The sequence below is a fragment of the Anoplopoma fimbria genome, chromosome 18, assembly GCF_027596085.1.
Source record: "Anoplopoma fimbria isolate UVic2021 breed Golden Eagle Sablefish chromosome 18, Afim_UVic_2022, whole genome shotgun sequence".
NCBI lineage: Eukaryota > Metazoa > Chordata > Actinopteri > Perciformes > Anoplopomatidae > Anoplopoma > Anoplopoma fimbria.
In genome coordinates, this window is record NC_072466.1 from 17147401 (window position 1) to 17163213 (window position 15813).

The 15813-nt window shown below is 39.2% G+C and overlaps 1 protein-coding gene across 1 annotated transcript in view; it reads right to left on the minus strand.

Annotated features, from left to right (window-relative positions):
- igf2r (insulin-like growth factor 2 receptor) overlaps positions 1-15385 on the minus strand; it is a 47181-nt gene extending 31796 nt beyond the window's left edge. The window contains exons 1-8 of the mRNA XM_054618023.1: positions 15113-15385; positions 13208-13347; positions 7141-7259; positions 3115-3213; positions 2370-2502; positions 1907-2018; positions 896-1004; positions 177-336 (exon numbers count right to left, since the gene is read on the minus strand). Of these exons, the coding sequence (XP_054473998.1) occupies positions 177-336; positions 896-1004; positions 1907-2018; positions 2370-2502; positions 3115-3213; positions 7141-7259; positions 13208-13347; positions 15113-15249 (1009 nt within the window). The 5' untranslated portion in view covers positions 15250-15385. The remainder of the gene's footprint in view (positions 1-176; positions 337-895; positions 1005-1906; positions 2019-2369; positions 2503-3114; positions 3214-7140; positions 7260-13207; positions 13348-15112) is intronic.
- Positions 15386-15813: the final 428 nt, after the last annotated feature.

The window sequence follows — 15813 nt, forward strand, 5'->3', positions numbered from 1 at the left end:
GGGAGGATTTTTAACTTTGACACAACCTGCCACAAAATAAATAAAAAATTAGCAGCAGTATATCGGACTGTTTCTCTTACAGACTGACTAAGAGTGAAGGGTGAGAGGCGACAGATGCTCATTAAGAGGAAGAGGTTGGTAGTTTGGGACCATGGTTTAGAGGAAGAACTACTTACAGCTCAAGGTGAGAGGTGTTAGGTCTATGGAGATGTCGTGCTGTTCGCTGGTCAGTTTGCAGGTGTGGCTCTCTAGGTAGTCTCTGTGACATGCGTACTCAGTCACCCACTCCACCTCGTAGCGACAGTTCGACTCTGCTGTCATCTTAGGAGTGCTGCCCTGGGAAACCAAAGGGAACTTTAGGTAAAGCAGGAACTGCAGAGTTGTTCCGATACTGGTATCAGAAATGCCTCCGATATAGCCTAAAGTGCTGGATAAAGTATAGGCGAGTATGCAAGTCTATGCAGCGACCCAATATCACAATATCAGAGCTAACAGCTAACGTTAACATAATTGAGAGGTCGCATTATGACGTGTTCAAGATTTATTCAGTAAAAAATAGTATTGGGCGAAGGGATATCATATTTTTAGCATGCTGTGTCAAATGTAATCCCTTTCACTAAATTCTTTAGCAAGAAACTTGAATAAATACAGCTGTTTCAGGGAGATGTTTTCAAACCAATGTAAATATGATATTAGAGAGGGAATTATGACCCATATAACTTTTTTGTTTTTAAAGCCCTGGTAAGGGATTGGTACTTGTTATTGGACGATACACAATTATTAGGATTGGTATCAGGTAGGAAAAAAATGGTTTCCGGAGGTCTCTCAGAATTAGTTTGATAATACAACAGAAAAACTGGAGCACCATGTAAATACTGCATAGTGAGTAACGTACTGAATGTCTGCTTGACGGACAAATGAAAGTGATGGTGACGGCAGGTGTGTGTCCATTGCAGATGTCCGGAGGAGCTGAATCAGCAGCAGTTTCGTAGTGCAACTTCAGTCTTAACAAGAGAGGAGACAAGAAACAAAATTAGCTTTTAACTCAATTATATTAAAAGTGTAGCCTTCAGTCCAATAAGGGATCCACAGACATCTAAGGGCGTGGACATCTAAGGCCGCGGAAACAGTTCCTAATCTGACCTGTTTCCACGTGTGTCCACACTTTAATGCGACCTGCCTGATCGGATAGTGATGGGATATATTTCGTGGTCAAAGAAGCAGCTGTATAACATTTCCTATAACTTAACTCCACAATAAAAAGCTCCTGTTATTTTTGCTGCTTACTCTTCTCCCTGCAGTATTAGAAGACATGTTTTATTGAAGAATGGCTGCTAACAAAAGTCCTCTAATTTGATAATAAACACATGTTCCAATAAATTCTTCCCAATTAAAGCTTTCTTATATAAAAACTGTTGTTTTGAAGCATCAAAATCAGGAAATGTTGGGTATTTATCAGCAGGAACTTAACACGTCTCTGGTCTTAGCTTTACTCCTCTCTTCCCTTTGCTGTCCTCAGGAGAGGAACTTCCATGTTGGGGGAAAATGATGAAGACCTACGTTTGAAAAATGGTCTGGATTGTGACCACAATGTTGTCCACTCCTTACTAAGATCCAAACTCAATGTGAGCCAGGCCAACTAGGCTGATAAGATCCCAATGTCAGTAGGATCTGATCTGGGAGCGTACAGACCTGACAATGGTGGCGTGCGTCATGGCGTGATGGAATGACAAAATTGAACATTGAACAGATAATTGTAACCACGCCCTATGACGTAGACGCTGTCCCTTTAACACGTTGAAGTAAATCTAAACTCCTAGCAAAAGAACAGACGATTTGTCAAGACAACTTGCTGAAGATCATTCCTACTCTAACTTCAGATGATGAGCATCCACCGAGAAGATACCTGTCGTTGGATAACAGCTCTAGCTGTGTAATAGGAGAGCCCATGTCGTAGGAGACATTACTGGTGACCAGACAGGCTGCAGATCCCTCTGGACACGATTTGTCTGGTTTGTCTGAGAGAGGAAAAGGAAGGATATGAGAAGATGGGGGGGAAAAAAAGGAAGTTTGTATGTAATAGGAAAACTCTATTGCGACTAACGGTGCATCTATACACACATATATAGATGTTTTTTTTTCCTTTCAAATGAATGAATAATTGCAACATTTATTAAGAATAAAAGGCCTATCGTTTCAAAATCTTAACAATTAGAGAGTGATGTGCAAAAAATTGATTTTTCAATTTCAGTTGACTGTGACAAAAGTCAAAGTTTTTTTCTCTTTTTTACACACAAGAAAAAATCCTTAATTCATTTTCTAAGTCATGCATTCATCATTGGCCTCTCCACCCTCCCTCAGGTACTGACTGAGACTCCGGCAGATGTTGATGTAGAAGTCGATGCTGTCGTCACCGTCGTCCACCAGATAGCCATCGTTCACTTTGATCAGAGGGCTGAGGTCGTGCTTCTTACCGTCCGAGTCGAACACATAGCAGGGCACCTGGACACAGAGGAGGTAGCGTGTGTGGATGTTAAAATGACATCATGATTATGAACATGGTTCTATTTATCATTGTGCAGGATTGTAGCATCTGGCAGTATAGTGATTGTAACTGATTATTGTGCTCACATGCAATGAAAATCACATCTCAACTGTGATAAATCTGTCCATGTAATACATGTACTAACTTGGAATAGTTTTAAGATTATTTAGAAATTGAAGCCCTTTAAAAATGTTTAAATTACTTGTTGTACCCTTGCATAAGAATCCTGTTATTGGATTCTTATAATAATCGTTTTTTGGGGGGGGTCTGTTGCTCTTTGGCAACAGTTATGTGTTGCTTGAGAAGCAGGCTAAATTCATTTCACACATTCTTTCAATTATTCCACGTTAAACTCACATCAACGGCTATATTGTGACGACATGTGACATGTCCTCTACACTGCTGTATACACCCTCACAAGGGTGGGAGGACAACATTTCATTTCAATAGAAACCCCTCTCTGCCTCATTGTTTCTCACGTATCACACCTCGACAGACACGGCAGCAGTTCCTTTCTCTATTACACGTCAAAACCTTCCCGTCGGCCCCTCATATGTTCCACCACGTACCTCTTTGTGTGGCTTGAATTTATCTTTGTTGCAGGCGGTGAATGTCCTCCACTCGAAGTAATGCACACACTCGGACATGGCGACAAACTCCGGGGTCCCCTGCAGCACACGAACACAGGGACATGAGTAATGGGGAAAGTTTCATGATGATAATTGTGACTCACACATTATAGTGCTATGTGACAAACAGCAAGTCAAAACGCAGGCGAATAAAGGGAAGGTTTAGCATGTGGGCAAATCAGTGTTTCGCTTATGACCGAATATACAATGTCTTATTTTGTTAATGTAAAAAATAATGTGGAGGATTTATTTTAAATGTAGCCGGAGAACATTAATGTACTATGTATTACTCCCCACATGTACAGCTGAGTGCACAACCACATGCTTCTGCTGCTAGGGTGGTTGAAGGTTCAGTGCTTGCTTAAGGGCAACACTTGTGGAGAGGAGGTTAGAGTGTTTTTCTTTTCCCCCTCCTCATCCACATTTTATCAGCTCCTGTTCTTGAGAGTAAAACCAGCAACTTGACCTGTTACAGGTCAACGTCTTTTACTTTTTGTCTGTCACAAGGCACATTTTGAAACTAGTTTAGCGTCATCTTGTGTTGTGTGAGAATGTTTTTGATGAAGTGGATCATAAAATTCTTATTTATGACAATTCTTTTTTTATCTACCTGATTCCCCTAGTATCCTTAAGGAGCAATGGTTTTGCATTTAAGTCCACATTTGGTTCGTGCTTGTGACGTGACACATGTATCTGCTAAAGGTTTCACACTATTCCTCCACAGGTGGTTGTGTTTTACCAAGAAATGAAGCCACAAAGGCAGTGAAGAAGACTGCAAGCAAATAAACATGGATGTGAAATAGGCGGATTTCAACATTTTAGGAATATTTGGCTTTGTGAATGATTATTGAGGCAGGACATGTATTCATATGTTTTAGACCTAAAAAATACACACATTGTGTTTTAGTGAGGAGCTGTAAATATAAACAGACATTTTCTATTTTCTAAAATTAGGGATGATCACACTATTTGAAAAGAGAAGTGCACTGCTAAGATAAAGCCAACGTTATCAATAATATCAATATCTTACCAAATCTTACAAGAGACAAGTAGAAACAAATAAAATGCCACAGCCACAATGTTACACTATCCCAGTCAACTAAAGCATTATATATTTAGTAAATATTCTACACATAGAGGACATAAACAAAAGCTGTTTAATTGTTGGTTCCAAAAAACACAATGTGTCTGTAAGTGTTGAAAATAACTAAATAATAAACCGTCTACTGCTGATTGAGGCTGATTACTATAACAGACAACATCTCACTTCTTCTTCTTCTTCTCAGCATTAGATGACTTTGTAAAAAGTTTCAAAATAAGCTACTTTCAATTCTCCACTTCTTCTACTCCTCTTGTGACTTGATACAGGAAACGACGCATGTTAATGTCAACCCACCTCTCAGCCACCCGTGAAACCGCAGACACACACACTATTGACTCAAATGAGCAGAAATACGTAGCAGGTGACTGTTATTGTCCCACATTATTTCCTGTCTCACATATTCCTTTCGTGGTAGCAGACAGATGTCTTTTTAGCTTTTTTAGATGTGTTTCAGTGTAGATGATCACTATTTTATTTTCAACTCAATGAAATAGGAGTCAAATGAAAGGTCAAAAACATCCGGAGGGGTTTGATCTTTGTTTCAGTCAGCTGGGTGTGTCTCCAATGTTTTATATTGTGCTGAATACAACTAAAACCGCAAAGCACGTTAACATTTCCTCAATATTGCACAACAATGCAAGTACATCTCCATTGTGGAACTTTATACTCTAGTTAGGTGTAATATCTTGCAGCTTTGTATAGCATGTTCAAAGCATCAGTGATGCTCAAAACTCAACTCAAAACAGACAACATTTATATTGATGAAACCTGATTACTTGGACACATGCAGTCCAGTTTATCCTTATTTCTGATCAGGCCAGGCTGAGTCCATTTTGGATTATGCTGATCTTCCTGTAACAAACTAAAACATGGACCTACTAATAAATCTCTCACACTACAGTGTCTGTCCTCTCACAGTTACACATGTCCAAATTTGCATTTAATAGCAATTAAATTGAATTAAATTACATTTATTTATATACAGTACTAGTCAAAAGTTTGGACACACCTTCTCATTCAATGGTTTTTCTTTATTTTAATTTTTTTCTACATTGTAGATTAATATTGAAGACATCCAAACTATAAAAGGAACACATATGGAATTATGTGGTAAACAAACAAATGCTTGACATGAAATTTTCACCTGATGTCGGTAACAACCCAAATAATACATACATACAAAGAAAACCAAACAAATAAATTCAGAAATTAAGTTATGTGTAATAAAATGGAGTGACACTGGGAAAAAGTATTGAACACATGAAGAAAGGGGGTGCAAAAAGGCATGGAAAGCCAAGACACCAGCTGAAATCTATCAGTAATTAGAAAGCAATCCTGCCCCTTGTCAGTGCAAATTAATATCAGCTGGTTCAGTCCCAACTGATGGCCTATAAAAAGGTGTCTCATTACCAAGGTGTCACACAAGAAACATCTCATGATGGGTAAAAGCAAAGAGCTCTCTCAAGACCTTTGCAACCTTATTGTTGCAAAACATACTGATGGCATTGGTTACAGAAGGATTTCTAAACTTCTGAATGTTCCAGTGAGCACTGTTGGGGCCATAATCCGGAAGTGGAAAGAACATCATTTCACCATAAACCAGCCATGACCAGGTGCTCCTCGCAAGATTTCTGACATAGGAGTGAAAATAATTATCAGAAGAGTTGTCCAAGAGCCAAGGACCACTTGTGGAGAGCTTCAGAAAGACCTGGAATTAGCAGGTACAATTGTTTCAAAGAAAACAATAAGTAATGCACTCAACCACCGTGGCCTGTATGCACGCTCACCACGCAAGACTCCATTGCTGAAGAAAAAGCATGTTGAAGTTTGCTGCACAACATTTAGGCAAGCCTGTGAAATACTGGGAGAATATAGTCTGGTCAGATGAGACCAAAATTGAACTCTTTGGATGCCATAATACACACCATGTTTGGAGGTCAAATGGCACTGCACATCACCCCAAAAACACCATACCAACAGTGAAGTTTGGAGGTGGGAACATCATGGTGTGGGGCTGTTTTTCAACATACGGCACTGGCAAACTTCATATAATTGAAGGAAGGATGAATGGAAAAATTTACCGAGACATTCTTGATAAAAATCTGCTGCCATCTACCAGGATGATGAAGATGAAACGAGGGTGGACATTTCAGCAAGACAATGATCCCAAACACACAGCCAAGGAAACTCTCAATTGGTTTCAGGGAAAGAAAATAAAGCTGCTAGAATGGCCCAGCCAATCACCTGACTTGAATCCAATAGAAAATCTATGGAAAGAACTAAAGATCAGAGTTCATAGAAGAGGCCCACGGAACCTTCAAGATTTGAAGACTGTTTGTGTGGAAGAATGGGCCAAAATCACACCTGAGCAATGCATGCGTGTTCAATACTTTTTCCCTGTGTCATTCCATTTTATTACATATAACTTAATTTCTGAACTTATTTGTTTGGTTTTCTTTGTATGTATGGATTACTTGGGGTGTTATCGACATCTGGTGAAAATTTCATGTCAATAGCACCTTTAGAAATATATTTTTTTATGCAATAGCGTAACCATTTGGATTCCGGCTATGTGGTTTGTCCAGTTTATCCAAATAACGCCACCAATCTCATTATCATTAATAATAATAATTGCCACTGAGTGAGGAGTTAAGGGGCCTTGCTCAAGGGCACCTCGAAGGTAGTAATGAGCAAGGGGCAAGCGCTGCTCTTTCACTTTCCCCAGTCAGATTTATCAGCTTCAGGTCACAAGCCTGCTTCTCCAACTCCCCCCAGCCAAGTATTACCCTCAACACATCTCCGGGAAAAGCACAAATCATCCCTTTAAAAAAATCAAAACAATTCCCTGTGTGTTTGAGTCTTACCATGGTTTTCCCACACTGGAAGCTGATGCTGGTCTTGACGTTGTTGCCGCTTCCCAGACATTTTTCTGTGCTGTTGTAATCCAGCACCTTGCCAGAGAGCGTCCGCAGCGACAGCTCACCTGCACATTCAAAGACAAGAGAAACAATCTGTCAATATTACAGCCCCTGTAAGCTTTAGTTTGTTTAATAGATATGTAGAATGTCAAACATGTTGACAATTTTAAATTTTGTAATAAGACAATATGTATACAAAGCATAGGACAGTATATTGTCTTTCTGTTGTATCTCCACCCATGGATGATCATTTACAGATTATGAAGAGCTACATAGAGACTTCAGACTTTAACAGTTGCTGTTATTGCTATAAAAAAAAGATTATAATAACATTTCTCTTATATTTTAAAATCAAAAAAGTAAAAACACACAGGCTCTCATTCTCAGACTGTTTCCCTGTATGTTATTGTAGCAGACAGTCTGGCAGAGTAATGTCTTAACCCACCAACCTCTTCTGACCCACACATGACTTAAACCTCTGTAGCATGATATATTGACTCTGCTGTGACTACAGAGTCATTATTTATCATCTGAATAGAACTGGACAGCAGTGGGAAATGTCCTGCATGTGAAGAACATTTGGGGCAGTTATATAAACTCATAGCAGGTCGGACCGAAGAAACAACTGTGATGTCTGTAAATGTGGTACAAAACGTAAAGCTTGAATTTGTTGTTATTGCGCCGACCACAATCGGCAAAAACGTCAATGAATAATCAGTTATCCTCCTTCCTGCTGGATATTTAGCAGCCTGAACAGAAACAAATTTGGATTCAGTGAAGCATTACAACTAGAAATTCCCTTCGTAATGAGCCGAGTGTATTTGTCTGTGTCCAATCGAGGACCTCATTCTCGTCCTCGTGTTTATTTCGGTGTCTCTGTTGAATTTAAAATGTAACATGGTAATATTAAGGCTCTCATACTTTTTATAAATCACATTACTCAGTCTAAGAGAAACTTTCATGAGCATTTGAAGCGTGTTTTTGTGTATGTGGTCTGTGCTCACGCTGATATGGCTGGGCTGTTATCACAAAAGGACCATGAAGGAATGTAACCTACCAACACCAACAACCACAGTAGGCAGGACCCGAGCACTGCTCGTGTCCAAGCCTGTTGCACTGCATCGACTTAAATACAGTAATACTCAGTAAGTTATCATTGGACATATTTTGGCAGTGTTATGACTAAGATAAGGAGCAAAGTATGGATGTGCACTGGAATTTCTCTGGGCATTTAGAGTTGATAACGTTGAAACAGTTACTCGATTAATTCATAAATTGATCGAGGGAAATTGAATCTGCACCCATTTTAGACATAAAAAAAGATTAATAATTTCAGTCAATTAACAAGGAAAGAATATTCCTAGTTATAGCGATTAAATTATGAGAATTTGACGCCGTCCTTTATCTCATGTGATAGTTAATTGATCTTCTCATTTGGACTGTTGGTCAGACAAAACAATCCATTTGAAGATGTCACGTTGGACTTTGTAATGGAATATTTTCTGTTAAAAAACGATTAAACTAGAATGCAAACAGATAGGTAATAGATAATACAAAATCATTGATAGCTGTAGCCCAAACTTCAACACTTTTAATAATGAAAATGTGGGAACAAATGTGATCCGTTGCAAATGACATGAATCTAAGTGGACTACAGCCACTGATCTTCATGAATGAGCAAACAACAAACTTTTTAGAGGCACTTTTCAATCTAATACCGGTGAGGAGCGGGGAGTGTTTGTTACTCCAAAGATTTTTGATTTGAGGAAGCAGAAAACCCATAAATGTCAAAGTGTGAGAATGGACCATGTGTGGCCTCTGAGTCAAGTCAGCATGAATAAGCAAACAGAACAGAGAGAGAGAGAGAGAGAGAGAGAGAGAGAGAGAGAGAGAGAGAGAGAGAGAGAGAGAGAGAGAGAGAGAGAGAGAGAGAGAGAGAGAGAGAGAGAGAGAGAGAGAGAGAGAGAGAGAGCTGGTTAGTGAGCGAGTGAGCAGAGCATGACATTTGTGTCTATTTGTGTTTGAGAGCGTTTATGCTCGATGATGTGATCCTGTGTCATGTGATAAGTCAGCTGGCATGATTTGACTGCAACTTATCTGACTACACTGCTCCTTGTTTGCCCTTCTGTAACTTTCTTCCTCTGGAAATACATCTAAAATCTAGTGAGGACATCTTAATAAAATAAGTTTGGAATTTAGCCTGCAGTCTCCAGCTCTTTGTCACCATCAGAACACTGAGTTGGATGACTCGCTGAGAGCTACCAGACACCTATTTGTCACCGGGGGAAAGGTCACAACCTCAGACTGCAGGACAAGTTGTTGTTGTTGTTGTGAGTCTGGCAGCCTGCTGTCTTTGGAAAAGGTCACGGGCAAAAATGGGCAAAGACAGGAACGCAACTGAAATGAGAAACAGCCCCAAATAATCACAGCAATCCTGTGTGAAAATTGAAGTACTCTTTAGGTAAGAGTTTAATATTACCAGTAGCTAATGTGAAATGTGGACATGTGGTCTAATGTAATTACACAGCATGAACTGTGAGATTATGGCACCACTTCTGCAACAAAAGCCCTGATTTTGATCAATGGGAAAGTTTCAGATTTAAAACCACGTGAAAAGTACATTCAGTGAACGATAATTGGGGAAAAGACTGATAAGATAAAATAAAAAGGTGGATGTCTGACGTTACACCACACACAGAATAATGCAAGTTAGCTCAAGTGAAGTGACTGATTCCATGAATTTTCCAGGTTTTTCATGACCGTACCAACTCTGTGCCTTAACTATCTCACCTCTCTGCATTCACAATGAGCTCCATGAAGACTTGCTGCGACAAATTTTCAATATTTGATTTTAAGCGATGTAGAGGTCATGAACTGTGTAATAACAATTACAATTTCCGCAACAAAAGCACTGATCGTGACGACTGGGAAAGCACAGTTTCAGATTTAAAACCACATACAAAGGACATTCAGAAAAAACAAGAATTCGGGAGGCATCCAATGAGCTGGGGGGGAGCAGAACTAAAGTTGAATGGGAGCAGAACTAAAGTTGAATGAATCTAATTGATGTGGAAACAATAAACAAACAAGAGGGATTTCCCGCTATAAAGCAAAGTGAGCGAGTTCCATTCTGACAGCAGAAACGACAAAAGATGGAGAGATTTTTGAGGAGAAGAAGACAAGAATCAGAAAATAGAAGAGTTAAAACTTCAAGTCGAGAAAGCTCTTAGGTTCACTTTAAATATATCAGGTGTCTCTGAGATTCAGTTACAAAGCTGACATTTGTGTCAAATCAGTTTGAAAATAGTGGAAGAAAAAGTAATTCCATTGTGATCTCTCAGAACCCAAAGTGACATATCAAAATGCTTGTTTTTTACCAAACAACAGTCTAAAACCCAAAGAAAAGCAGAAGATAATGAAAAGCAACGATTCCTGACATTTGACAAGTAAAAAAATAACAAAATCGCTGAAACGATAAAATCAATCATCAACAAATTCTTTAGATTGACTCATCACTGCAGCTCTAAAGTGAAAGGAAAACATGAAGTTTGTGAACTTGATCAAGTCCTCTAATATCACTCGGCTGGATTATTTTGGTTAATGAACTTGGGGCAATGACTCATTCCCACCCCGGAGGGCACCACCACAGTTTTCCAGCAGATCCATGGACTCAGACTTGGCGGTACTGACTCATTTCAACTGCTTCTCACTTGGCTACAAACCTCCCCAGAGGGTGCTTAAGATCAAAATCTAATGGAGAAAACACAACCACATCATCTGCAAACAACAGAGACACAATTCACAAATGTCAAACTTAGAACTCAAATCTGACATCAGTTGCATCTCAGTTTGACGATGTTTTTTTTTTTTTTTTTTTTTAAATTACCATTCAAACTATTTTTTTACCTTTTCCATTCATAATCAGTACACACTGCAACCCAAACAGTCAGCATGCGAGGTCCACATAGCTTTATTACATGTCGCCGTTGTAGCTTAATTAGCGGTAGTTTAGCTGCCGGCTAGCTTTATTTCAACTATGCAACTAAGTTGATTATTGAGTAAAAAAAATTGTTCAGACAAATAAGGTTTATCTCAATAACTCAGCATCTAAGATGGAGTAGCTCCTGCCAGAACTGCAGTGAGGGTTGCCTGTCTGGGCCAGAGATGAGGATCTTGCTGACACACAAGAGCAGCGGCAGGTTCAGTCTCATCAGCACAGACATTAGAATTGCTAATGTACTGATAAAGCTCTGAAAGACTGATCCATAAAACATCACTTCACTTAGCATCTAGAAAAACCCCTCAGCGGCCATTTCACCAACAGGAATTAGATTTGTGCAGGTTTCATGATGCTACCTGTCACTAAGAAAACCAGCAGCGGTGTCTCCTTCTATCCTCAGACATACAGTAGACATGTACCTACAATAACTAACCTCACAATAGCTTACCACTATTTATGGGCTGACATAAATCACAGGTTAAACCAGGTGTCACACAGAACGACATAGACATATATTCATCTGCAACTATTTTGGTAATAGACTAAGCAAAAATGCCATACGTTTGATGGTTCCAGGTTCTCAAATGAGAGTTTTGATGCATATCATGGGAGCGCAGACGCAATGACACATCAAATATATAAAAAATATTTTTGAAATATTTTTTATAGTTGAAATGGAACAAAACAGCATTAGAAATAACACATTTCAGCTGAAACTCTCTGAAAATATGGATCTTACTGTTCTATAAACATACACTAAAATACACGTATGTTAGACTAGAGGCTGAGGAGAGCTATCAACAAGTTCAGTAAGATTCAGCACTGATTTGAAGACACACTTAACTTAATTCATTCTTAGAAAGATGGCACACATTTTCTTTCAAGCAGTCAGGAAAAAAACATCAAAGTTGCAAAACTGGAGCAATTTACAGTTCAGTTAACATCCATGATCACAGACCTGATGCAAGAAACATTAGCAATTAGCTAATTTTATTGTATTCTGTACAATGAGAATAAAGGCTTCTTTTTTTATTTTTTTCCTATAAAGACAGATAATTCAAAGCTTCCTACAGAAACAGATTAGATGGCATGCATCTGGCCAAAATGCCCAAACTTTGACCAAAACACCACCATTACTATATACAAACACAACAGCCCCTGAGATGTAGATTTGTTCCTGCAGTATCACTAAAGAGCCGTTAAAATGTTCTGTTGTGTGGTTGTCACAAGACACATCAGAGACAAAGGCCAGCTCACATGCACTCATAAACATTTTAACAGAGCAGTATAATGGGCTGAGTGACATATCGGGCTGTCTAAAGGACCGTAAAAGGCAAGGTCCAACATGTCTAACACACTGCATGCATCATGTATCCTGCATAAAAACACTGCGGGATACAAGGCTGCAATAGGCTATTATTTTATTCCCTTCTGTTGCTTGACTGAAAACAAAAGGTGCTCTTGCCTTTGAAGAGTGGAATGCTCTTCCTGTAGACGTTCAATCAGTGGTCTCAGCTCACTTTTTTTATGCAGGCCTCTGTGTCGCCATGTGCGTTCTAGTTTTTGTAATTCTTCCAAGTTTAGCCTCTCAGCTGCATCCAAGAAAAGCATGCTGGCTTGCAAACTGCAAAATGCGACCGGATGAAGTTGGATATCGTGGAATTGTCTTTGGCATACTACATTTGACAAGCTATGTATAAGGACATACTTAATCTTTTTCTGGCTTACTAAATAGTTTGGTAGTACCGGTATGGGAACACACAGTAAGTCTCACTCTAGTATTTACAGGAAAATAAACATCTAATCCCTTCAACTAATGGCCAATCACAGGTATGTGATCTTACATAATTCCCTGTCCTCCATGTTTAGCTTCTTTATTATGTTAGCCATTAGCCATTTATCCAGGAGACTGCCATGATTCCACCACACCTAGCTAATACAGTAAGGTAAGTTTTCTGCAACTGCAAAACCCTCAATGTGTCCCAGTGTACACCACCAGTAGGTTTTACTCACCGACAGACTGGTTTACTTTGCTGGTGGAGTTCCGGGCGCAGACAGCGGTGCTGGGTCCACAGCTGGTCAACGGTGAAGACTCACAGAGCTTTAGCGTGTAGCTAACGTTATTGTCCTGGTCAATAGCCTCCCATTTAAAACTGCAACACAGGGAATACAAAACATGAAGTTAAGAAAAATTAAGAAAGAACATTATGCAATGCGCACACTTATACCAGGAACACATTAGGTCTCAGCCCTGCAGCATCTGACCAATGTCAGTCTAAAGACTCTCTTAATTGTTGATTTACTGATTTACAGAGTGTGGAACCTATGCGTATTACATAATTACTTTTTGATCAATAAATTAATTGTTTAGTCTTCAAATTTCTGAAAATAGAGAATGATTCAGATTCCATACAGAAAAACTTCACATTTAAAAAGCTGTAGCAGCACAGGTTTAACATTCTGTATTGTTTTCTGTATTACAATAGTCAGTCTCAAACAGTTATATCTCTTTATTGATTCTTCTACACATAAACAATAGCTAATTGACAATTGTTGTATAATCATTTGAGAATTTTTTTAAGCAAAGAATGACAAAATTATCTCATTCAGGTTTCTGGATTTTTTTGGTCTCATGTAGTTATAAACTGAATATATTTAGGTTTCAGGAAAAAAACAAACAAGCGATTTGAAGACGTCAACTTGGACTTAGGGACATTGGGAAGTTTTTCATTATTTTATAAATAAATCAATTAGCTGGTCAATAACAAAAAGAATTGTAAATTGGAGCCTTTGTGTGTTACATTCTGCCTTTGATGTGGTTTTTTTATTAGTTGTCTATTCGTTGCAGCCCATGGGTTATTTCCCATTTCCTACAGTACTTGCCTGGAAACTGAACGTACCCAAAATATTTTCACATGACTAAGTTTTATGTGTGAGTGTTGAGTTTAAATTGTGCTGTCTCACATTGAAAAAAGGGAAGAAAAAAAAACAATAAAAGTTAACCCAGGCAGCTAAACGCCTCTACCCTACTTATTAACCACAACGTATCAGCTGGTCAAGAACATCGACATAATAGCATTGAATTAACCCCAATGGACTATTCTTGTTACCCATTTATGTAACTGCCACCAAAACAAGGAAGTGACACTCAGCCAGACTGACGTTGCAGGTTACTGCTTATCATGTCAGCCTTATTGCTGTGTCAATATTTGAGCAGCAGCAGCAGCAGAAGAAGACTGAACAGAGCTCCAGTGAAGGAGGACAAAGGACAGCAGCTTGTAGTCCTTATTTAACCAACATTACACACTGTAGGGTTCCTCTCTCACTTGTTTGTCTGCTTTAAGGAGACACTGTCCCTCCACTGTCCTCCTCTAAGTCATGTCGTTACGCGGTGCTAACATTTAGCGTTAGCTCGTTACATGACAGTTTTCATGTAACGTTAGCAGTGAGCTGAGTTTAGCTTTGACACAAACAAAACATACAACAGTGAAAGTGACGTCGGTCTGTCTCGTGACGACGTCAGTGAGGAGCTCGTGTACTTCAACAGCAATAAGGCTGATAAAAAAACAAAAACCTATAAAGCAGCACGTTTATACAAACAATACAACTGTTATTGGGTATGTTAGCAAGCCAACACCATTGAAAGTGGTTACTAAATGTAAGAATCTAAAAGTTTGTATTGTAACTGAAATAAAGAGCCAAAGCAACACTAAACAGGAGACGTTCACATCATGCCAAGGGGTGAGTAACACTGTCAATAAGACAATAAATCACAACCTGATACATCTCTAGATTAAAACGTGACGATCTGTGTAGCTACATGAGAGGATGCCACGCTGTGTCGTTGACTATAATACATGTCCCTATCTGCAGGGCTTCAGCCGGAGGTGTGATCGTTAGCTAGGACCACAGCGTTACCTGCAGAGGTCCTGGTACCACGGGCTGCTGCTGTCCTCCTCCGCTCCGGACCGGACCGACAAACATCCCAGATACGCCACTGACCAAAGAACCAGCTTCAGAGGCGAGAAACGAGTAGATTTACACTGAAAAAACATGTTTACAGCGGCGGGTAGCGGTCTGTGGAGCCTAAGACGACATGATACGGCGGTCTATCTGCTGTGGAGCAAATCAGTAGGAAGTGAATGCGCCACATGACAGGACATCACATGACTCCCATGACGCTGACTGATGCCGCCTTCACGGTCTGTGGGGAAACTGGGTGTCTAAATTAGGATCAGGTTTGTTAGGTTTTGCAACTTTCAGTCTATGGTTTTTACGTACAAGCAGTGCAGGGAAGAAGTACTATGGGCAAAAGTATTCGGATATTTTACTTGAGTAAAATTAGCAATATCACAGTGTAGCAATACTCTGTTACAAGTAAAAGTAATCAAATTAAAAAATGAACTTGAGGATGAAATGTGCAAATATTGCCAAAGGAATGTGCAACTAATAATGCTAAAAACTATGGATTATTTTTTTGCATCTGTTTTTAAGCTCTTTGTATTTTACAGCAAATCCTAAATCGCAAATCTAATTATAAACTGGAAATAGATTACAGAGAGCAATATTCAGTCTGTGAAAAAAAGTCTCTGGAGGGGAAAACAAGTCAGCAAATACAA